Source organism: Trachypithecus francoisi, unplaced genomic scaffold (assembly GCF_009764315.1).
Source record: "Trachypithecus francoisi isolate TF-2019V2 unplaced genomic scaffold, Tfra_2.0 Lachesis_group5, whole genome shotgun sequence".
NCBI lineage: Eukaryota > Metazoa > Chordata > Mammalia > Primates > Cercopithecidae > Trachypithecus > Trachypithecus francoisi.
Window position 1 is genome coordinate 100,141,705 of NW_022681470.1, and position 25,015 is coordinate 100,166,719.

Genomic DNA, 25,015 nt, shown 5'->3' on the forward strand with positions numbered 1-25,015 from the left:
ATACAAAATGATGGGGTGTGTGTGTATGTGTGTTGGGGATAGGTAGGTATTTGACAGGGTACTCAGAGAAGACCTCTCTGAGGAGATGACAAACAAGCTGAGACACCTAAGGGGCATGGAGAAGCCAGCCATTGGGAAAGCCTGGAGTCAAGTATGCCATTCCAAGGAACTGGTGTGGGTAAGGTCCTGTGGCAAGAAGGCCTTGGCACTCTGGAGATACTGAAATTAGCATGGTTTGGCTGGAGCATAGTGGGTGGCGCGAGAAGGGCATGAAGCGAAACTGGAGAGGCACTGGGGCCTGGCAGGCCTGCCAAAAATCTTGGGTTTCATAGTAATTACATTAGGAAGCCATGAAAGGTTCTTAAGGAAGAAAGTGGTGTGATTCATATATATATATATATATATATATTTTTTTTTTTTTTTTTTGTAAGACAGAGTCTCTGGCTCACTGCAGCCTCCACCTCCTGGGTTCAAGCAATTCTCCTGCCTCAGCCTCCTGAGTAGCTGGGACTACTGGTGCGTGCCACCACATCTGGCTAAGTTTTGTATTTTTAGTAGGGACAGGGTTTCACCGTGTTGGCCAGGATGGTCTCAATATCTTGACCACGTGATCCACCCGCCTTGGCCTCCCAAAGTGCAGGGATTATAGACATGAGCCACAGCGCCCAGCCAATTCATACTTTTTAAGGTTACTTTGTTTATATCGTGGAGAATAGACTGAAGAGCTAGAGTGAAAACACTGGTTAAAAAAGAAAAAGAAAACCACGTAATAAATGAGGTGAAAGATAGTAACTTCCTCCAGAGTGATGAAAAAAAGTGCATGGATTTAAGGTATGTTTTGGAAATTGGCATGAAAGGATTTGCTGATGGTTTTACATGAGGAGTAAAGAATTAGGAATGATTCCCAGGTGTCTGACATGAAAACTAGGGGCTGGACATGTCATTTACTGTGATGGGGATGTAGGGTATGGAGATAAGATGTGAGAGAAATTCAGAGGTTAAGTTTAAGACATGTTAAGTTTGAGGTGCCTGTCAGATAATTCTGTCCTAGGCCTGGCTCATCCTTCGTATGGGAGTGGTCCTTGTATTTCTCATTGGTATTATCACACTTGTAAATAATGATGATTTTATTTTAAAGGCCTTGCAGGTACCGAGCATAACAGGAATGAAGACAATTCTAGGGCTTCTCCAGCCTCATTGACAAGGAAAAAACAAACTACTCTTCATTGCAATGTTGATATTTCAAAACTGGCATTTAATTATTTACACACTTTCACATATTAAAGGTACATATACACGTGTATAAGTAAATCCGTATGTGTATATGTGTGTATAAAAGTTTTCAATAGCTCGACTACTCACAGCTATCCTAGAGAACTTTACCAAAGCCCAGGAGACCTTCTGCAGTTTAGAGAATAAAATAAATCACAGTAATCCACCATCCCCTGTCATCAAATACATTTTGACTGAACCCAATAACAATGACTCAGTTTCTAGCAAGGTGCCAGGCCCAGCCCTTGTCTTCATCTGATGTTGAGAACCGAGCAGCCAGAAGCCAGTACTCCAGAGCTCGTAAAGCACCGTCAAAAGCGTGGCCTTAGATCACAGATTGATTCATGGGGATGGGCAGGAGTCTCCAGGGAAAACAGCTCACGGGGTAGCTGTTGAGCTTCTATGTGGGAAGTGAGGAGAATGAAAGCTCCTGGAAGCTTGGTAAAGATAAGAAACAAACATGAGCTCCCGGGGTCTTTAATAAAAAGAACTTTGGCTGTAGAAAACAAACAAACAAAAAAATTATTGAAAACTTAAATTCACTCTCAACACTAATTAATTGGACACTTGGATATAACTGAGATTTGTAAGCTGTTTCTGCCCTTGACCCTGGCTCCAGCCTCTGGAGAACGAAAGAGTGTGGCTAGCACAGAACTGCGAGTCAGCCCCTCATGAGGGGGGTTGCTGGTCTAGGTGCAGCTGGTGAGGTATGAGAAACCCAACCACCCAGAACCAGACAGCAACACGCCCAGCCGGCCCCAGTGAAGACATGCAATTTCCTAGGGCTGGGTTTCTTTTTCCTGTTCTTTGGAACCCCAGGGTACCCACATAATTGTTTGGGGACACTAAGCGGGTATTTGCAAGAGAAATCTGAGTTCTTTCGTGTTTGGTGAAATAACTGAATTTTCCCATGCTTTATGTATGAGGAAATAATTTCTGATTCTTCTCTTTATTTTCTCTTTCTATCGTCATACATATACTCACCGTCTTCCTCTGACAGTATTGATTACCAAGCACAATTAAGCACTGAGACAGAAAGTTAACAGCTGAAGTGGGGTCACCTATAGGCAGAAAATAGATTCGTGTCTGTTTAACAGTAACGCAGATAAGAAGCCATGTTAAATAGAGACAACTTCTATTACAATCATCATGGCATACCTTCCTTTTAACATTATTTTTATGATTTAGCTCCCTCCAATAGGAAATGTTTGGCCACCCACTGGTTTTGTGCTTTATACACTTATTGCTTTAAATGTGTTATTAAAATCTTGCCACCAAATTAGGACTTCATGACTTTTCTTAGTAAGGGTTTGTGACTTTGAAAAAAATTACAGGTCGAGTTAGAGAAAAGAAAGTGGCAGTGAGGCTCAAGTTGTTTAAACAGCATGGGAAATATAATACAATTTAATGTTATTTAAAGCAAAAGAGATGAGTCTAAGGATTTTGTAGAATAAGCAAATTTTTCCAAGTGATCTTCCTGTGGTTCTCTCACCCCGCGCCCAGCCTATCTTCCACATCCCAGCCAATCTGATTACCTGATCCCTTGCTTAAAACTTCAAAGTTCAAACTCTTTAGTGGGCCACACTGGGCTCTCTGTGACCCACTCTCTCTCTAGGCTTATTTTATTATTATTATTATTTTTTTTTTTTTTTTTTTTTTGAGATGGAGTCTCACTCTGTTGCCCAGGCTGCGGTGCAGTGACGCAATCTCGGCTTACTGCAAGCACTGCCTCCTGGGTTCTGGCCATTCTCCTACCTCAGCCTCCTGCCACCACGCCCGGCTAATTTTTTGTATTTTTAGTAGAGTCGGGGTTTCACCATGTTAGCCAGGATGGTCTCGATCTCCTGACCTCGTGACCCGCCCACCTCGGCCTCCCAAAGTGCTGGGATTACAGACGTGAGCCACCGCGCCCGGCCTAGGCTTATTTCTTACTTCTTTATTTCTTCCTCCCTTAAAGAGGCCATCCCATCAGCAGGCCCTTGCTGTTCCCATTTCCTCTGCTTCAATGCTCACCACCATCCTCCAGGAATGCTCTCTCCTTTAAGAGTCAGTTCAAAAAAATCACCTTTCCTTTGAGCATTCATTGAATTTTCCTTTCTGGCCCATTGCATCCTGTCCATACCTTCACTGTAGCAATCACTGTATCGCAGTAACTGGTTTACACACCTGTTTCCACATCCCAGCCTTTGCATAGTTCTTGATACACAGTAAGTGCACTATAAATATTTGCTAAATAAATGATTCCTTGGGTTAAAATGCAACTTCCCTCTCCTTTCAGCACCTTGAAATTACTCAGAAAAGGAAAGGGAAATGACTGAAGTGTAGACAGTTTAAGCGGAACACAGCAAGTATCCTGGCCACCTGTTAAGCAGCAAGAATAAATATGGAGACTGGGGTCGCAGCACCTCTGTGGAGCTGTTGTGATTTCTGTTTACAACAGCCTGGCTAAGCAATCTGTGGGACCCAGGGCAAAATGGAAATGTGGAGCCCCTATTCAATAATGAGGAACTCCAAACAGTGATGGTGGAGCATTAAACCAAGCTGGGTCCTGTCCAACTGCACAGGTGGCACATCCATTAGGCTGGCCCTGATGACCACAGTTGCATTTTGATGATAATATCAAGAACTATAGAGCGCAGGGAGGCTGGGAGAAATGTTGGATCCATTTATAAGAAGCAGCTTTAAATATGTAAAATTGTTTTCAATTTATTTTCTCATGCCGCCTCCTTCATAAGACTCCTATAATTACGTCTGTTTTCATTTATAAGTGTAGAATCTTTTCTAAAGAAAAGTATTTTATTTTACATTGTTTCATGGAAAATGCTACATACTTCTAGTTAGTCCTTAAGAAAAAATGCTATGAGTCACACACACTCCACCACTTATCCTGAAGTGAACAAGTCACTACTGCATTTTCTCCATTCAGTCCCAAAATTCAGGAGAGGAAGGAGAGAAGATGTGTTAATATGAAACATCTTCATCACTCTTTCACTGATTTTTTTAAAAAATCTTATATCAGTTCTCCATGCAGTAGCATCCAGTCTAAATGTAATTTTACTTTGTAACAATCTTAGTAAATGAGAAATTGTTGTATTTAGACCCTAAATTTGGCTTGTCAGAGATGATCGTGATGAAACGGCATGTGCTGATAAAGTGAAGGAAGATGTATGATGGGGTATTTTTAAAAACCAGGTGGGGAAGTTGCTCTGCACTGCCGCAAATTCTCCAGCAGGGGGCTGTGAGAGGAGTGTCACACATCCAGCTACCCACAGCAGCCAGACCCACCGGTCTCTTGCTAGCCCTCTAAGTGGGTACCTGCTCTGCTTTATGGGTACCTTTTATGCCTTGACTCCCTGCCTGTGAGAGTAACAACAGGACCACACACCATTAGTGACTGCAACACTTGGGTACACCAAGGAGGGGAGCGCCCCAAGAAGCCAGACCAGTGGGCAAATGCCAGGTAGGGCCCTTCCTTCAGGTTCTCATCTTGTGCTGCCCATGCTTGGCTGTCAGTCTGTTCTCATCTATAGACTTTAAAACCAGAGAACCCAGAAACATGGCTAAGTTTGTGAAACAAAATCTTCATTTTACTATCCTAATTTCTCTACAACATGAAAGTTTCACTACCCAGCACCAACACAATACACCAGATTGAATCAGAATTCTTAAACTTGTGAGCTCAGTTTTCTCATCTGCAAACGAGATCATTACCACTCACATCATAGAGCCCCTTAAAAATCAGCAAGATAAAGTGCGTGGAGACGACTGGTAGAGTAGGCACTCAAATGTTCATCTCCACATTTTCTGTTGTCTGGGACACTTGCGTTACTGAGAAGACAGGGCTGCTGAAAAGGAAGAGAAAATGGCTCTCCAAAACAATTGTCAGAGAGAAAAGCTCAGACTGTGAAAACACCAGCAGAGCCCAATTTGTCCAAGTTTGTCTGCAGATGACTCTGCACCTGCCGCTCCTCGATTAGATTCTCTCACCTAAGAACAAACACGCACACAGACGCCCACTTGCTGAGCTAAAAACAACTACAACTCAAAAGAAATACACACACCAGAACAGAATTAACTGCACAGAAGCACAACAGCGAGTCCATTAGACACATAACTTGCAGGATACACACTGATCTGTTGAAGATGTGTGTGGTGAGAACTGAACTGTGCACAACGACTGAGCAGGGTTAGCAGAGGTGATGGAGATGAGGGGGAGGTGGGGAGCCAGAAAGGACCACAGAAACCCACAGACTGTGGAAACCCATAATTTGCAGGTATGGTAATAATATTCTACCTTAACAAGACCCAGGGACACCTCATAGCTTATTCAAATAACTATATAACCTTTGGCCTTCTTAATTACTTCATACCACTAAACTGGCTCTCACAAACATTCCTAATGAAGACCATTAATTGCCCTAGAGGTAAAGTTCAGCAATGGGACCAGGGTTGCTCTTCTGCTTATAACTAGGATTTCATGACTGAGATAGGAACAGTACAGAATAAACCTATATGAGTAGTTATTCCTTAACAGCATGGAATATGCTTTGAGAAGGTACTTTTATTTGCTATCACCTTATTGATCAACTCCAATACAAAGACTTTACGCCTCTGGGTCACATGGCAACCGGTATGCCCAGTACTAAACAATCAGGAATCCAAATGAACAAAAAAGGCAGTTCAATTTTGTAAGAAACAATATATTTTATTTTTCTGACACCACAGCTCTGGCGAGTGGTTTTGTACCAAATTTAATGGAGGTTACACAGAACGTCTTACGCATGGGAGGGGGAGGAAAGGGAAGGAACCACAAAATTTAAAACAAACAAAATCCTGGATAGCTTTTAGCATCTGTTCCACTCCCACATTAATAAAATTCACTTGGGAATTCCTAATAAAAGGAGAACAGAAAACAAGGTGGGCAGGGAAGGGTATGATGGGGAAGAGAAAGACTTAGGGGAAAAAAAGACCAGAGAGCATCCCAAGGACAGACCTCTCCCTCCCAGAGCCAGGAGGACGCTCGGCACGGAAGGCGAGGCTTTGCTAGATTTATTTCCCCAAAATAACACTGTGTATTGCAGCTGCCAAAGGGAAAGAGAGAAGGAAGCAGAGGGTCACCAGCGGGGGGCACAAGGGAAGGAAACACTTAACTGAGGAGACAGAGCAAAATGGGAGAGACAAAACGAGAAAAATGTGCCAGTGGGTTGGTATACTGGGAGACAGACAGTGCTGAAGAGCACTTGAACTGAAAAACAAATATCCTAAGAGTCATTATTTTTTCAAAAGAAAAATCTCCCCCCTCCCCCCACCCCTCGCTGAACTTAGTTCCTTTTTTTGTGCTTTTCATTAATACTCTGCTCTGAGGTCGCTGTTTGGTTTTTCTATACACTGGAGTTGAAAGAAAATAGTCCAAAGGTCTGAAGATGGATTCTCCACCTAAAGTAAACAGCCCAGCATTCCTGTTCTCCTCTTGCCCCAAAGACTAAAGTCTCTGCTAAAATCCCTTTTACAATATAGTACAGTACACACAAAAAAAATAAAGCCCAAATCAAAAAAACAAAAACAGAAAAGAATCCTGGGAGAAGCCAGTCCAAAGGACGTAAACATACAGAGAACGGTGCAACACATGACCGATGGCAATTCTCAAAGCACAGCTACAGATTCCCAAAAGTAGGTGCCATCATGGATACCCAAGTCCACAAAAATAATTTTTAAAAAATAAATCTTAAAAAAAACACACCTGTTGATTAAATGAATAATTTGTTTTCAGGTAAATCCATACATTCTCAAGTTCCCCCCTCCCCCAAAGCAGCCCTCGGGTCTCTGTTCTCCTATTGCATGACCAATAGTAAGTACTCCTGGAACTCCCTCAAAGCAGCTCTCAGGACCTGGAATCTCATCTTGACAAGGATCGGCACATCCAATCTTAGCAGCTTAAAACATCATGTTTCCTGGGTTGCCAGGTCCTTGGCTAAATCCACCCATGCCCACGTCAGCAGCCATGCCCCGGGGCCTCATCTGCGGAGGGATCATGATGTTCTGTTGGGGTCCCATCATGCCCTGCATGGACATCATCATGCCTGGAGAGCCCACGGGCCCAGGGTGGGTGTAGAGCCCGGCAGGCCCCCGATCCTTGCCAGGAATCATGCCCACGGCAGCGGCTGGGTTGCTCATCAGGGTGGGCTGGCCGGGCATTGTAGATTGTGCTGGTGACATCATCCGATGGTGAGGTCCCATCATGCCTTGTTGGAGAAAGGCTGGTGGTCTCATGGGGTTGTGGCCTGGCATGGATGGAGCTGTACCAAGAGGGATGTCTGGAGTTCCCACTGGCCCTGGACCTCCCATGCCAGGTAATGCTAGTCCCATTCTGGGGGCTTGTTCGCCCATCATCCCCTGCATGTGTGAAAACCCAGGTCCAGGACCCTGGGGCTGTTTACGGCCTGGAACTTCCCCTCGAGGGAAATATTGCAGCGTCTGGCTGGGCTTCTCAGATGGAATAATGCGGGACAGATCAAACTCAGGAATTCCGGTGGCTCCAGGTCGGATGACCTCCTGCAGATCTGGGTCTGTAAACACTGAAGGCATGCTGTTCCCCAGGACAGTGAAGGAGTCAGGACCCCCAGGGCCTCCAGGCTTGCAAAGTGCTGCATCTGCTGAACTTTGGGGCAGGTTGCTGGGACGGCCAAGGGGGCCTTCTCCTGGGAAACCCATCCCTCCTGGGAAGCTGCCCTGCCCCCCACTGGGGCCATTGTGAGGGAATGGAACCTGCTGTGGGGGAGACTGTACTGGAGGGAAGCCCTGGGGGAAGCCCATCCGTCCTTGAGGTGCCATCGGTGGCTCCTGGGACCCATGCCCCATGATAGGATTGTGTGACATCAAGCCAGGCCCCATTGGGACCCCATGAGGAGGTATGTTGGGTCCCATGGCATTTGGAGAGGGCATCTGATTGGAGTGAGAAAGTGGCTGGGTCATTCCCATTGGGCTGAGGGTTGGCATCGGAACCACGGGGTTTGGACCTGAAATTCGAGGATTCTGTGTATTAATGCCCATTCCTAGAAAAATAAAGATATCAAAGGAATCAACTTAACCAAAAATCAACTCAGAAAAACTATAATAAATTAACAAAAAAATTATTGTGCATCCAGTGCACATAGTACAATGCTGGGAAAACATACAACACACAATCCCCGCCATCAATAAGATCATAATACATCTGGGGACATACAAACCAAGAGCTCTACAGGACAATATATTATTGAGTCTTAAACTGTATGATTTAAGAGTGTGTAGAAGAGAGCAAGGGAGAAATTCTCATGTGTGAAAAGTTATAAATTAGCACATAAATGAGTTTCGTCTTCCTCACTGGAGACATTTAACACAGAAGAAAACAATTTGCCTGAATGACTCAAGTACGGTCCTTTTGGAGAAATCAGTACTACAATCCCAATGATCAGGAATCATAACAAACTATCAACAGGTCATTTTTAATTGGCATTTGGCATTATTTTATAGTGCCTTATAGAGAAAACATTTAAAACTCGAGATTACATGAAATGTTCAAGAAATAACTTTTAATAGAAAAGGAAAGTAACATATTCTAATACAGTCCCTGGGACACTGAAGTATTTGGTCTCTCTGTGGAATTATCACCGAGTGTGGTATGAGGCTTATGCTCTTCCTGGTACATGTACTAACCTGGTTAATTAGAGTTACTGATAAATACATAGCATTCATAACAATCAGAATAGAATTGGAACCAGAAACTCATGGCTGAAAACTCATGGTCTCTTTGCTGATCGCTTTCACTATCCTGATCATTTTCTGTTAGTCAGGTGGCAGGGGTCGAGATGAGGGGTGGGTATAAGGAATGAAGGTGTACCGAATGTGTAGGGAAGGGAAGGATTTTATTATCTCCCTAGTCCTTAAAAAAAAAAAAAAAAAGGCTTTTCTAGGAAATAGGAGCTTTCCACTGTCTGAAATCCTGTGGCTACTTGTGGTTTGAGGCTGCTCTTCCAGACAAAAGTACTTGAGAACTAAAGACATTCCAATCAGCCTGTTAGAAACGGCTCACTATATTGCTACATGAGGGCCCAAAGAGAAAAAAACAAAAACCCTCAAAACCATCCAGGTACACAGAAGCATCAGAACTATAAAGAAACCTGCTTTCTTACAAATAAGGAATCAAGCTAATAAGAAATTATCTTCCTCTAGTCAAGACACTTTCATTCTACTGAAACTACCTTAGATGGAAGATTTTTTCTACTTGTTGAACTTCCACCTATTCAGGTGTACAGCCATTGAGAAAACGCTTCAAGAGGTTTCTCTTTGGTCTAGCACTCACTCCACAACCTGCCTTTCTGATTTCTTACCTGGCATATTATTCATTGATGGCAAGTTGGGAGAACGAGCTGGAGGGGAGTCGTCATCTGAGCTGGCCACAGTCTTGATGGCATCATGGTATAACGGGGTGGAACTGGGCATTGCAAACTTGGACATTCGAGACATCATAATAGAGAGTGGGTTCTGGGAAAGGGTTGGCTCTGGAGGCATGGTATAAGGTGTACTAGAGGGAAGACTTCCAGGGATATTCACAGAGGCAGGCTGGCTGGCTGTAGGAGGTGGGGGGCCACCTAAAAGGAAGCAAAATAAAACAAAACGGGCAGGGAATTAGATTCCTTTTGAAGGGTATTGGGCCCTATGATTATGAACTAGCAAGGCCAGGAATGAAACAGATGAACAGGACAGTGTTATTAGACCCCAGACACAAATCATCAATCTTCTAGTCAAGCTCTGTGTGAGTGCAGAGGGAGACCGCGGCGTGGTATGGAGGTGACATGACGGATCAGCAGATGTGAAGACAAACACACCAGAATGTGTTAGAAATATTAGTTCAAGCTTGGGGAAAATGTGGTTTACAGACAACCATTTCACTGAATAGAATGTGAAATAAGTGGATCTCTTTCCCTTGCCAATCACAGTTTAGAATTCGACTCAGGTATTAGTATGCCATGAAGCCAGACTAGTGATATAGCCCCAGGTACTAACGACATCACCCTACACGCATTCTTGATTAATTTCCACAACCAAGATGTTTGAACCAAAAAGGTCCGAGGGGGCTGTCCCACTGTACTGCTTCAGTGAACTGCCACTCCACGGAGAGACACTTTAGTTTGGTAGGATAAATCTTCTATCTTGCTCTGATTCTAGTCTTTCTCAGGTGGAGACAGCGCCAACCTAGTATTTACACCTTGGCGCTACTTCCACTGACCACCTCAAGTCCCACTCACAAAACCATCATCATCAGCAAGAAAGGAAGAAAATTCTCCCAGGAAGAAAATCCTCCTAAATTGTAGCTGATCTGTGAAAACTGTGGTCTACTAAGGAGAAGGTTTTGTGGTCAACAGGTATTTACAAGAACCACACAAGTCTTACAGCAGCTTCCCCTGTCTCTGTTTAGGATTATACCCAGAATCTCGATTCAAGGGCAGCCGCTTGCAGTGGGTCCAGTATTTAAAGAAGCCACATTCATCCACTGTTAAGACATTTTATTGCATCTGTTCATTGTGCGAATGTAAATTATTCTGGGAACCCAACACATATTCCCCATTTCCCCTCTTCCTTTTAACATTCCCTCTGACACACATATTTTTTGCTGAGATTGGGCACTTCTGCATAACCCCATGGAAACACTGATTATGCACCTTGCCACAAATACGGCCATTTCAACAAGGACTGCCAGAGGTGTACTCAAGACACCAGTTTTCTTAAAGGAACTGTATCAGGCTCTAGCCGTCTCCAGCTACAAGGTGCAACGGTGAGGATGCAAGCATACTGACCTGACTCTACATTTCCCAGCATGGCTGGGGAGGCCATGGTGAGGGGTGCTTTATGGTTTGGAGGGATCCCAGGACTCTGAAGGGGAGGTTTTGGAGAAGAGGTCCATCCAGGTGATGGGGCAGGAAGTGATGGAGACTTGAGGTGGACAGGTGAAGCAGCAGCAGACCCCAAAACAGGGGGGGACTTAATGGAAGCAGCAGCAGCTGGGCCCGCCAGCATGCCTGCCAGCTGCGATGGAGTCTGGGGCGACTTGAGGTTCCCCGAGGGCGAGCCCAGCATTGGTGACTGGACTTGGTGCATCGTGGGAGACTTCAGAGGGTTAATGCCTGGGGAATGCACCTGGCTGCCTGCCACAGATATATCCAGGGGCTTCCGCCCCAGGCCGCGCTGAACTGGAGGAGCTATGTTGAGGCTGGTGGGGTTACTGGAAGGGTTGAGAGGTAGTGGTGGCATATGACTGAGCCGGCTGTTAGTCCTTTGGTCGGGCCCAGTTGGTTCTCTGAGATTCCGCAAGCCACTGTTGCTGCCTGGACCCTGAGACATGGGAAGGAATGGTCTGGGACCCATGCCATACTCCTGCTGGGGGTGCTCACCAAATGGCAGTGGCACCATCTTCTGCTGAGCAGGCAGCATGTCTGAGCCACCTGGGCGTAATTTTAGCATCTCCTCAGGGCCCGCCCCAGCCTCTCTCATCTTCTGAGGTATCATCTGAGAGTTGGATGCCATGTTGACATTTAGATTGACATCTCCCTTCATCCCACTAGGAACCATCCCAAACTCAAGTTCCCGACCAGGGCCCATCTGTGGGGGCATTCCTTTTGGAAAGTCACCCCTAGAAGGACTCAGAGGGCCCTCAACTGGTATTCGAGGGAAAATGGGGTTATTCCCAGGCTCCATGTGGCGCTGGGAGCCTGGAATCATCCTGTTCATCTCCATGCTGGGCCTGATGCCTTCCATGGCCATCCCTGGGGGGAGACCCAGCTGTTTCTCTGCCAGCTGCTGCTGAAACATCTCTTCAGACAATCCTTGGGGGTTTGGGAAGCGTTCCCCTCGGCCGGGACCGCTGAAGACGCCCTGGCCAGGAGGGAAATTTCGACCATCTGGGATTTTTGGCACATCATCTGGCCAACTGACTCCAGAAAGACCTGGTCTAGATGCAGGGTTGGGGACATTTGGCCCTTCCATTTCAGAGTTTATCATGCCTGCAAATCCAGGGAGGCGCATCTGGCTCCCTGGCATGTTAGGGTGGGGAGCCATGCCCCTCGGGGGCAGAGAATGTGGCATGTTGATACCATCAGAAAATGGCTCTGCACCCCCAGGTGCCCAGCCTTCACTAGGGGTCATCTGGTATGGAGGGGGGGGCCCTCGGACCACTCCCCGAGGCCCGTGCTGATGGACCATCATGTCCTGGAGGGAACATTGCTGGACAACCACTTGTTCCTGCTTCCTCCTCTTCTCTTCATAAAACTCCTGCTGCAGTTTCAGCCACGCTATCTGCTCGGGAGTCATATGGTCAAGGTGGTCGGGTCCTATGGTCCCAGACTGGGAGTTCAGAGAAGGTGGAACCATTTCATCTGGAGAAAAGGGCACATCTCTATGTCCTTGAGGGCCAAATGGAGCTCCCACGTCTGTCCGGGGCCCAGGTCCCTTACCTAGGCTTTGGGATTGGGCCATCATGGCCTGTATTGGCCCTTCTGGTTTTTTCTGAGGCCCATCTAATACCCCAGGATTCTGCTGGGGTCCCCCACTTTGTGCTCCTGTGAATTCTTTCTCATCAGGAAAAAGCATGCGCTGGATATCTCTGAGAGTTTGTAAGGAGCGCTCCCGGTGCTCCAGCTGCTCCTGAGATAGGCCATCAGGATTCTCTCCCAGTGTGGGGGGCTCGCCACTGGACACTGGTGGAGGCGGAGGGGCTTTGGGATCTGCTGAAGAGCTATTGCTCCCCTGGGAGACGGGGGTCACTGCCCGATTGTTGGGTGTTGAGTTGGGCCCAGTACCATCTGGGGGCAGTGGAGTGGAGCTGGCAGGACTTCCTACAGAAGGAATCAGTTTGTTTTCTACCCCAGGACTCTCCCGGTCCAGGGGACGTGGGGGTGCGGCAGGCTTGGGTGCTGGTGCCGGAATGGGTGGAGTTGGCTGCAGTCTGGTATTCTGGGAAGAATTCTGGTCCTGGTTGGCTGGAGCTGGGGGCTGTTGTGGGAGAGGTTTCGGATCATTCCGAAGGGCAGATATCTGTGTGTTCTGAAGACAAACAAATATTTTAAAAATCACTGGTAAACTGAACAGAAGGACAATTAAAAGCGCAAGATATGTTATAAAGGAATTGTACCCAGTCACATAAATCTAACTGACAATGGCTGTAGAAATTGCTCATGTACAACCCTCTTTTGGGCAAGGAGACATTTGGATTTTTTTTTTTTTTTTTAAACTTACTGTCAAATGGCATCCTCTTTCCCGTGCTGAAGATTAGGTTTCAATAACTTTAAAAGTATGCCAGGGGAGAGCCACTCTGCCAAAGTGAATACATTTCAGTATCTATTTTGAGGAACAGGTTTGATATCACATGTCTACTATGTGTTTCTGATTCAGAGAGAGATTAGTTTCTTGGTATGTGGGAGGCTGTACCTAACACCTTTTTCTTTTCCCTGAAAGTATAACTGGGTATATAGACTTCTCATTGTCAATCAAAAGGCCTGATGTTGCCATCTGAAAGAGAAAGCGTAAGTCACTTGCAGCTCTGTACTCTACCAGCCGAGGAAGCGGGTAAGGCTGCTCCATTTCAACATCTCCTCTGGCAGGGTGACTACTGAGGCGCTCCCCTCCTGGAGTTTCCAGGGGGTCTGACATCTCCGGTTTCTGTTTTTGGTTTGTGATCACTGATTCCATACTTGATAAGACTTTGTACATTAACTGTAGTGAGATAAGCTGCAGACAGGAAGATTCTGTGGAGAAATCTGAGGCTATCTAGCTTATGGTGTCTCTTGAACTGTTCTTGCCAGTAGACAGTAGACTGCCCTTTTATAACATGCTGGATGGTTGCCTTATTATTATTTATTAAGTACCAATGCTATATAAGTCCAGGGTAGGAGCACACTCACCTACAATAGCTGACATGGACACCTTGAATGTTTGGAAGAGGGATGTATATGTTCTGGGTCTAAACCAATAGCACTGCTGAAATCTAAGAGGGCACTGACAAACAGAAGGGCTTGATCTACAAACTCTGTCTCAGAGACCTTTCACCAAAGGCCTTTCTCCAGATCCTTTTTTCGTGTTCATTTGCTCCTACTTGTTCACTTAATCCAGTCCATATTTCCAAACCCTTCAGGCTCTTACCTCCTCACCTACTCTCTGGAATGTTTACCTGTGTGCAAATATGTGAACAAATAATTATGTGTACCTCTGCATATGAACAATTTGTGTTACATATACATGAAAACATATCTTTGAGTACTTATATTCTGTGAATACATATATAAATGTTGGATTTGGAGGTATCCATGCACTTCTGTCTGTAGGTATCGAGTTGTGTGAGTAAGATCGGCTGAATCTTATATGATTCTGTACAGTCAAAAGTATATTTCATGTCCACAACTCCTAACTGGAGTGTAGAGGTCACCCTGATTTTCCTTCTAGTACCATTTTAAGTTTGGTTTTGTTGGTCAGGTTTCATTTGTTGTGGGTGGGTACTGACTTCATATAAGGAAACCATGACAGCAGAAAACATTTAGATGGGGAACAATGGATTATTCCCAATTCCTTCCTTAATTCCTTTCCTGATTTTAGTACCAGAGAAGGTGTAGGTGTAGTATTAAGGTGTAGATATTAAGAACTACCATTAAGTCAATAAAAGGTTGGTTTCAGCTGCACTGTACTGTATTCATTCCAGGACAATACGCATTTTAAATATAATTGTATGCATCTTCTACCCTTGAGTAGTCAAGATGCATGGGGAATGTGAAATTCCTTTTCTAAGTTTAGGAAGGCCTAAGCTCTGCTTATGTCTACAAAGATGGAGACTTTCCTGATACACAAAATAGGAAAGATGCCACCTATTTTATCTTGAATTGTCACTTTGATCATTTATTGTCAATTAACTTTTCCCATGTTTAAGACTCATGCCAACGGCCCGGCGCGGTGGCTCACGCCTGTAATCCCAGCACTTTTGGAGGCCAAGACAGGCGGATCCCAAGGTCAGGAGATCGAGACCATCCTGGCTAACATGGTGAAACCCCGTCTCTACTAAAAAGTACAAAAAATTAGCCAGGCGTGGTGGCGGGCACCTGTAGTCCCAGCTACTTGGGAGGCTGAGGCAGGAAAATAGCGTGAACCTGGGAGGCAGAGCTTGCAGTGAGCCAAGATGGCACCACTGCATTCCGTCCTGGGTGACACAGCAAGACTCCGTCTCAAAAAAAAAAAAAGACTCATCCCAGTATTAGATTTCATGCTCCCTGAAAGCATGGACTGTGTCTTGAACCTCTTAGTATCTCCCATAGCATTTGATGCAATGGCTTGACGATGCCAGATACAAGAAATATCTTTTGGTTCAATTTGGTAAACTACATCCACTGTATGCTTCTTCTAATGGAGTTTATAGCAGGTGCTTAAGATCCAGATAGAAAACAGACTAACATTGTATTACAATTTTACAAATATCAAGCAATTAAAAGCATTCAATGGTCTTACCACTTTGAAATAAATATGAATCACTTTGAAAGTTGAAGAGGCTCTGATTATGATATTGTCATCAGGTACACCAGAAGTTTTAGTTGTTGCTTTTTTTCTGTTCTTTGTTATTCAACTAGCTCAAGAGTGTTATTTTTAAAAAACCTGCTCTGTACACAGGGTCTGAATTTAGATTTTCCCAGAGACGATTACATGAAGGAAACCCAAAGATATCTTTGTAGGTCCTCTTTTAGTTTGCATCTTCTTCCCCCTAGCAATTCGACTTTCTCGTAGAAAAGGCTAGTATAGTATGATATGCCTAATGCCCCACAATGTCAGAATTAGGTTAAATGCCAAGAACACAGCTCATACCATCAAGACTACCTTCCTATCAATTAAATTCACCACCTCCTTTCCTTTGCAGTCACTGTAGAATCATTAAACCATTACTCGGTTTCTGAAACAACATACCAGAGGGGCTGTGCTTCTCTCTGTCTTGCTGTTAGAAACGTTCTGGACGTGGAAAGAGACGATAGTTTCAACCTGGCCCTTCAAAACAGCTTCTGCAGCTCTGCAAAGACGGAAGAGACAGCACACACTAGAACTTGTTTCTGTTTCACTAACTGTAATTCCAAAGCACTTTAACCCCACAATCAACTTGTAAGGGAGAAGAAGGAATATAAAGAACCACCACAAATGTTGAAGAAGAAATCAAGACAAATATGTTTCATTATTTATGTTTACCACTTACCATCAAAATTCTAAAATTAAAAGATAGCCATCAGCAAATCTCAAAAGAGGCATTAAAAAACAAAAACCAAGATTTTCTCCTGAAACCAATCCACTGTGGTAGGCATTTTACAGAGAATCTGAGTTCAAAATCCCAACCCAAAAAAGGGGAAGATAAGATTGTACAATCCTAGTGACAGTTTAAGGCTGTTAAGATTCACTTTTTATCTTAAGTGAAAAACAAGTCAGAAAACCCTATGTAGGGTATAATCACAGTTCTGATAAATAAAAATTGATTCATCCATCCACTAGAAATTTATATATAAAAATGTTTACAGTAGTTATCTCTGTGAATTCCAGAGATACTAATTTTTAGTTATACTTTCTAATTTTTCTAGAATGGACATTTATTACTTGTGTTGTTTAGAAAATAACAACAGGTAGGTTGCAGAAAAGTGTGTATTGTGCAATCAATTTCTTCTATAAAAAGAGGTATATATGGCCAGGTGTGGTGGCTCATGCCTGTAATCCCAGCATTTTGGGAGGCTGAGGCAGGCAGATCACCTGAGGCCAGGAGTTCAGGACCAGCCTGGTCAACATGGTGAAACCCCATCTCTACTAAAAAATACAAAAAATTAGCTGGGCGTGGTGATGGATTCCTGTAATCCCAGCTAATCAGGAGGCTGAGGCAGAAGAATTGCTTGATCCCAGAAAGTGGAGGTTGCAGTGAGCTGAGATCGCCACTGCACTCCAGCCTAGGCAACAGAGACAGACACCATCTCAAAAAAACAAAAAGAGGTATATAAGTATATCTGTACAAGCATGAAAAATTTCTGAAAGGGAAGCAAAGGATATATTATCAGTGGTTGCCTCTGGGGGAGTTTGGGTTGGGGAGGTTTTATGTTTTATCTCTTTCTGTACTGTTAACTTTAGGTGATAATAAAAGATCAATCTGCAATGGGAATAAGAACTTAAGTCCCCAGGCAAGCCCTGCCCAACAGCAAGACACAGCCATCAACTTACTTATTGGCCATCTCAGTAGAAAACACATACACCACTTTGGCTGGAGTCTTCTGAGCAGGTGTGGGCTCTGGGGCAGTAGTTTGGCCATGGGAGGGGGTGGAAGACCTGGGGGCTGTAGCATTTGATGGGGTCATCGAGTGTGGTGTGTGCTGGGAATCCTGGGACTTTATGTGGTCAGCAGAATTACATTCTAAAAGAATAAAATGACTCGTCATAGAAAGAATACAATTTCCTTTCTTCTGCCAGCATTTATAGCATCACAACACAAACCAACCTTGAGAATTTCAAGGAAGTACCACCTTGCTAAGAGGAAACCTCTTCTATTCATAAAATTTCAAATACTCTTCTCTCTCAAATGACTAATCACAGAGCAGTCTTCCCCCACTTCCTTACCTCTCTATTACACCTCCTTCATATATTAGCGTAAATGACCCTTCTTCCCGGTAACCTTTTTGAAACCTCCTAGACTTAACTGGGGATGGATCTCGCAGCCCTCTAACTTCTCTTATTTTAGCATTTATCATCTTTTACTGTAACTGTCTAATAATCAGCTTTCCAGGTGCATTCAAATCTTTGAGGACAACAGCTGTATCTATCTTGCTGACCATGGCCCCCCAGCATAGTGCTAGCACTTACAGCAGGCCTGCCAAAACACTTGAGGGAGGAGGGGAGGAAGGGAGGAGAAACAATCACCCAGGTTTTCATTTCTAATTTGGGTTGGAAAATCATACTTCCATTCCTTGAATACTAACTTCATGTTCTGGCCTACAGTTGAGACTTTTGGTCTTATATTAGGAGGAAAAAAGCCTAAAACCACAGCTGTTGGTCCCATACCCTTCTTGGCTCACTCCATTTTGGTACCTGCCAAATCTCTACACATCTGGTAGCCACTCATTCTTGCTACACTAAAATCAGCTGTAACAAATCTGGACTACTGCCAGGGCCATAAAGGCTTCCTCTTGTGTCTGCAAGTCTGGCAAAATGGCAACTAGAGAATACAAGACCCAAGCCTTGGAGGATTGCTCTGATGGAGGAGAGAAGGGGATACCAGAAAAACTGCCCCAGTGGGGGCTGCTGGCACAGACAAACTAGAGTGACTGGCTTGAAACTAAAGTACAAACAACACAGAGGCCAGAAACGTGTACAAACAGGGTTAGGCCTGTGAAACATCCTACCATAACCCCTAAATCACTGCATCCTTAAGGGCAAGAACTCCTTAACTAGGAGGTTCCAAACAATTCTTCAGCTAGTAACAAAATGAGAAGAAACAGTTCCATCATAAACTGTGAGAACTCCTGCATCTGATACCTACTCTCCCCACTTGTCTGATACTAGGCTCTCTTGCCTCTGTTGAATGTCAGAGGCCTTCCCTCAGGAATACCTACTTCCCTCTGAGTCTCAAAGATCTTATAGACATACCTTTAATGTCAGAGTCATCGTTTGGAGTCCCAGGATCTCTCTGATCAAAGGAGTCGGCGGAAATACTTCGCTCCCTTTTCCCCTTGCCCTTGGCACCATTTCCAGCCCCATTCTTCAGCCCCATGCTCCCACCTGGGCCAGGGAGTGCTTTAGGGGTATGGCCCCCACTCTTGGAGTCACAGGGGGATGGCTGGGATTGGCTGGCTGAGCCCCCCTGTTTACCCTGATTGGAGAATTTGGAATCCAGCTGGGGGTTTCCAGATGGGGACATCACTGTAGGGGGACGGACCATCACCTCCTGCTTTGACTTAGGGCTACTAAAAGAAACAAATAACAAAGGAAGATCAGACACCAGATACAACTGGTCAGCACAAAGTAGGGAGAAGCAGTTTCTACTGGGGGTCAAGGAAACCCTTAGGACTAAAATAACCACCCCATGATTCACCTCAGCCATTTGCTTGCTCCCACCACCCCGATCCCATCTCAGAGCTATCAGTAGAAAGGAGGATCAAGCAGAGTGGCCTGCCAGGTTTCAGGAACCCTAGAGTCACATGGGGACCCATCTCCAGGGCTTCTGTCAATAAAGGACAACGGTTTCTATGTACATAGAGAAGTGACTCTTACACTAAGACTAGCTCAGAGTAAACAAACAGGCATCGTTAAGATCAAAATACTACCCAGCCCCAGGCTGATGACAAGAACAGCTGTAGGAGAGCCTCACTTCCCTGATGGAAAATGCAAGCAGGTCCCAAAGAGCACGGGAGCTGGTGACTGTCAGGTTAGGGAAATCCTCCAGGATACTAATCCCTCCCAACAAGCAGTATTCCACCAAAGCAGATAAACCAACCGCTGCCCTCAGGGAGGGAGGACAAAATTCTTTTAGAGTAACGGTTTAAGTACTGGGAAACAGAGCAAAAAGCGTCACGGTGGGAGTCTGGGGAATAATGTTTTGGTTCTAAGGCGTCAGGCCTCCTCACCATTCCAGGCCTCAGTTTCCCTGTTTGCCAACTTGGGCAGATTGTACTGGTTGGTCCCTATGGTCCTTTTGTTTGTGCTTTGACAGGGAGGTGGGTGGAGAGGTCAGGGAATGATGAACAGAAGAATAACAAAGGAAAACTCTAACATTATCTTTGATTACACTGTATCCTGCTTACTCTTACATTACTACTTACTAGTCTATTTTCTCTTCCTTTCCCATTTGGGTTTCATTTACTTCTAATTCAACATACTGTTTCACCAATGAGTGTTCATGGTGTGACTATGGCATCCCCAAGGGGCTGCAGGAAGAGGCCCTAGCCCTTACCTCTGTGTGTTTCCTGATGGAGAGTTCCTCACTTTAGGGTTACTGGAATGCATTGATTGAAATCCTGAGCTTGCAGTCACAAACGGGACAGGCTCACCGAGTTGCTCTCGGGTTGCAGCAGAAACAGCTGCTGGGGGCAGTGGCACTGGCCCACTGCTTGCTGGGTGCGTTCCTTAGCGCTGGCTGCCTGTATGCCTTTTTCCTCTTTGTTTTTCTCTGCTGTGGAAGTGGGTCCTTTCCCCTTGCAGCTCCAGCATTCTCTGGGGGCGTACCTCCTGCTGCCAAAGGAAAATCTCGCATCTCCAGGGCACACTACAGGAAAAGGCCACCCAAAAAAAGTTGGGAGCAAAAACAGAGACATAAAACACCCTTACAACAGGATCAAGGTGAAAGCACTAGCCAACTCAGCGAAGCAGCTAGACCATGCCTCCACTTCCATCAGGGTGAAAGGAAAGGGTGATGCTCCCATTGTGGACAAATGCTCAGGGGCCACAACCAGCTGGAGGGTGACTAGGACTTCCTGTCAAGCATGCAAGCCTCCCACCCAAGTAGCATGGACCAGGCAAGGGTGAGCAGGGTGACAAAGGCAGTTTTCTCTTTAGCTATGTATTCTCCCTTACATTTCTGTAGTTTTGAATACAAAACCCTCAAAAACTTGTGTCTTTCTTTTTTCAAAACAATGCTTTGAAACCCCTTGACACCACAGATCCATAGTGACTATCTGGCGTTTCAGTTCTGATGGCAAACAACAGCCCTGAAATGAAACAACCCCCAATTTCAAACCATGATGCAAATTAATCTACGTTTATACTCTCAGGGCCTTGGGGGTGGGGGGACTTAAAAGGAGATACTTCTGAAATCAAATATTGAGCCAACACCAAATACAATCAGTTCTGCCCCCTGATTTCCATGATCTTTCTATTAAATTATGCCGAGTATGTGTCTCGTGTTCTCACTGCTTAATGACAGGGACTGCAGGCATGGGTAAGCATGGGAATGATCCATAATTCTGAAAGTAAAAGAACATCTTTGAAGGCTAAGATATTTTTTGAGCCAATTTGCAAGGCTAATTTGAAGCATAAAGGTCAATAAAATATTCCCAAACCTAGCTAGAGAACAAATGAGAAAGTCCTTTATTTAGGGAAGCCTAGACGAATTCAGGTAAAACCAAGACATACTTTAAATCTCTGCTCCCTCCCAGGGCAATTCCATTATGGTTTTCTTGTAACCACTATCCCCTTATCAACACCCTTCCAGCTTCTGGTATCTTACTGACAAAGTATAGCAATGAAGCAGGAGATTATTAGGTGTAGGACTAGTGACTACAGAACCAAAGGGTGTTAGAAACAGCTCAGGTGCTGCAGCTTACATGTACTTCGAGAGAATGGAGACTGGGCTAAAATTGGGAGGATCAGCTATATCCCAGGTTGTAGCACTGTGATCATTGTCACACGTTAAAGGTCTATTTATTCAATTAGAAATCTGCAATAGTCCCAGCTATTTTACTTGGGACAGTGAAAGAAATTTATGGAAGTTCTGAGTACATTCAATTAAATTTTTTCCTTTTTAAATAAAAAAGTCAGGAAAAAGAACTAGAATGAAAACATTATGAATGTTTCTATGCCGACCTCAGGAGAGAGCATGTTAAAAAACATTTTGGTCTTGATTATATTTAAGGTTCTATTTTTATCCCCCATCATCTTCCAGCTTTTTTTTTTTTTTTTTTTTTTTTTGGTTTAGACTAAGAAATGGATTGTGGTTGTCAAATTTGACATATATAATCATAAACCATTTTGTAACCTCTCAATGAACATTAGAAATCACCGGGAAAATAGAAGTAGAAAATGAATCTTGCATGGACAAAGCCATCAGAAAACATTTACCTCAGGAAAAGAAAAGCAGTTACCACCTATATAGTCCCCCTCCATAACTTCTTCTAGTACTTTCTGTCTGCTTCTAGCACTCCATCACATGTCGTACTGAATAATCCTAGGTGTGTATTTTATCACCCTGTTAAGACTATGTTCTTAGAAGACAAGAACCTTGTTTTAAAGTTTTGTTTTTCTATAATACTGAGCATGATGTACTAAGAATGTAGTTAGATCCTCTGTGACTTTTTCAGGTTCTCCCATAAGAGGAACACCTGGCATTTGTGTTACACACGTCTTCCAAAGAAACTCAAAACATTACAATTATCAAATCACCTCATTAATCTGCCAAGCATTTATGATGAGCTGGTAGCAAAGATTATTTCTGATAATAATGCTGTGAACATAAAACACTTTTATTTTCGAAGTACTTCTACATACAGTTTCATTTTCTCACAATTTGCCTGACTTTGATTGACAGGCATTTTAGAGATGAATGAATGGAGCACATGGGGTGTGAATGGTTTCTTCCAGGTTTCCAGTCACTGCTCTCAGACCCTGGCTCCTTCCTTGAAGCCATCTTCCTTCCCATTACTTTATGGAGAAAGAGACAGCACAGAGGTTGAAATAAGCATGTGGGTTCACCCAGTGACTGGGATCAAAATCTAGATTTTTCAATCCCTAATCCAAGGAAATAAGTTGTTTCTACTTTTAGCCTTTCTGATGATCAAAACGACTGAGCAAAAAATCTGCCAAACATATAGTTCCAAAGAATAAAATTAGGCTCTTCAAGAGGTTAGCGTTCAACTGTTTAACCTTTAAGGACTGGAAAGGATCTTCCGTAGAATCGTTACAGCCAGAGAGATTTTTTCTTTCCCCAACATAACTACATCTCCAAACACCTTAGATCCACTTACAAGATGTTTTTCTCTTCTATTCTTAAATTAAAACTTAAAATTTTTACTATGTGCCATGCATTGTTCTGAGTACTATACAAACATGTTAACACAGTCACAAAAACCCCAGGAGGCAGGTGCCACTACTATTTCTATTTTAGAGATGAGAAAACGGGCTCTGCAATGTTAAGTAACCTGCCCAAGCTCACACCCTAGTAAATGGTAGAGTGGGCCTTTAACCAGCACTCTGGTCACTCCAGCCCCAAAGTCTGTGCTCCTCATCACTGTAGTGCCTGTCAAAGTAGAGCCTTGGTGGGCAAGGTGAACTAGTTCATATAAAGTGCTCAGCAGTATAATGTAAGCACTCCAGCATTAAGTATCACTATGACTACTACTACTCTCTAGCGAGCACGCTGGCTTATCGTGCCTGAATCCATTTCAAAATACCTTCTACATCTCCTAGGTACCACATTTCCTTCCTTCCTTCCCACTCCCAATACCTGGACTTGCCCAGTACTTAATAAGAAGAGATGTTGCCAGGCAGAAAGTTCTTACTAGTAAATACACAAACCAATTTTCATCAATAGCTATCTCCTCTTTCTTTTCTATTACTGAAACAAAAAGATAGCCCACTTTCTCCCAAGTCAGTCCAGCCACAGGTGAACTAGGCCTATCCCTTCCAGCCTTCTGAGAGCTATCATTCTCCCCTCTGGCCATCCCCTCTGTCTGTTGGATCTTTCCAATCAGCATTCAGACAGGCTGTAGAATCTTCCAGTGCAAAAAAAAAAAAAAAAAAGCAAAACAAAACGCAGATCTAGCATTCTATTACCCTTCAGAGCCAAATTTCTGCACAGAGTTGACAAGACACAGTGTTCACTTCATCCTTTAATCATTTTAAACCAACTTCCACCTCGAGATCATAGCGACCACTATTTCTGTTAAGGTCACCACTGGCCACTCTTCTAATCTCATCTTACTCCATCTCTTAGATTCTGCCAGTTGCTCACTTCGTTCTTGTAACTCCTCTCCTGGTTTCCGTAACACCTCATTTTCCTAGCCTTCCTCCCATCTCTCCAGGCCTTCTTCAGCTGCTTCCTTTGCAGGCCTCTTTTTCACCTGATCTCTAAACTTTAGAGTTCCTCTGGACTCTACTCTGAGTTATCTTCTCTTCTCATGCTCTAAGTTCTCTCCATGCCAACAACTCCCAAATTCACAGGTCCAGTCCAGCAGATCTGTATATACATCTCCCTGCTTGACATCTCCCTGGATGTCTCAAACTTAACAGGATCAAATATGAATTCTTCGATTCTGTATATAGCCTTCCTCCTAAAACCTTTTTCCTTCAGTTTTCCGTATCTTAATAAATGGCTCCTTTATCCACACAGTCGCTCATGCCAGAAATTCGGAAGTCATTGTTGACACCTCTCTCCCTAAACTTCAACTTTCCCATATCAAGTTTGAATAGTTTTGTTGAATGAATGAAGTCTTGGCTTAAGTGTTTCTTTTTCAGAGGAGAATAATCCCTTAATGCCATCAATCTACATGAAATTTTATATTACATTCTTTTTAAAGCATCTAGGGTTTTTCAACATGTTTCATGCTTTGTAATTATATAGGCAATTTATGTGATCATCTGTGTAACATTCATCTCTCCAATTAGACCACAAGCTCCATGAAGGTAGGGACCATAACTGACTTATTCATCTCTGTATACCCAGCAATTACTACAGTGCCTAGCAGATGGTATTTGCTTAAAAAAAAATTTGTTGTGTTCTCCAAAGGAAATGAAATCAGTATGTGGAAGTGATACTTGCCCTCCCATGTTCACTGCAACATTATTTACAAGAACTAAGACAGGGAACTAAGTATCCATCAACAGAGGAATGGATAAAGAAAATGTAGTATATATGCACAATGCAATACTATTCGGCCTTTAAAAAGAAGGAAATCCTGTCATTTGCAACAATGTAGATGAACTTGGAGACAGTAGGTTAAGTGAAATG

The 25,015-nt window shown here is 44.0% G+C and overlaps 2 protein-coding genes across 7 annotated transcripts in view; one reads left to right on the forward strand and one right to left on the reverse strand.

Annotated features, from left to right (window-relative positions):
* Positions 1-3,981, forward strand: part of ACP6 (acid phosphatase 6, lysophosphatidic) — a 43,816-nt gene extending 39,835 nt beyond the window's left edge. The window contains exon 10 of the mRNA XM_033197908.1: positions 3,551-3,981. Within this exon, the coding sequence (XP_033053799.1) occupies positions 3,551-3,590 (40 nt within the window). The 3' untranslated portion in view covers positions 3,591-3,981. The remainder of the gene's footprint in view (positions 1-3,550) is intronic.
* Positions 3,982-5,956: 1,975 nt separating this feature from the next.
* The window catches only part of BCL9 (BCL9 transcription coactivator), a 90,899-nt gene continuing 71,840 nt past the window's right edge, over positions 5,957-25,015 (reverse strand). For 3 of the 6 annotated variants that reach the window (XM_033197855.1, XM_033197854.1, XM_033197856.1), the window contains exons 4-10: positions 20,249-20,560; positions 18,946-19,262; positions 17,527-17,716; positions 16,246-16,345; positions 11,109-13,350; positions 9,642-9,902; positions 7,179-8,324 (exon numbers count right to left, since the gene is read on the reverse strand). In XM_033197855.1, the coding sequence (XP_033053746.1) occupies positions 7,207-8,324; positions 9,642-9,902; positions 11,109-13,350; positions 16,246-16,345; positions 17,527-17,716; positions 18,946-19,262; positions 20,249-20,301 (4,281 nt within the window). In that variant the 5' untranslated portion in view covers positions 20,302-20,560 and the 3' untranslated portion in view covers positions 7,179-7,206. Of the gene's footprint in view, positions 8,325-9,641; positions 9,903-11,108; positions 13,351-16,245; positions 16,346-17,526; positions 17,717-18,945; positions 19,263-20,248; positions 20,561-25,015 lie in introns of all 6 variants that reach the window. The other 3 variants (XM_033197857.1, XM_033197858.1, XM_033197853.1) reach the window with 3 other exon arrangements.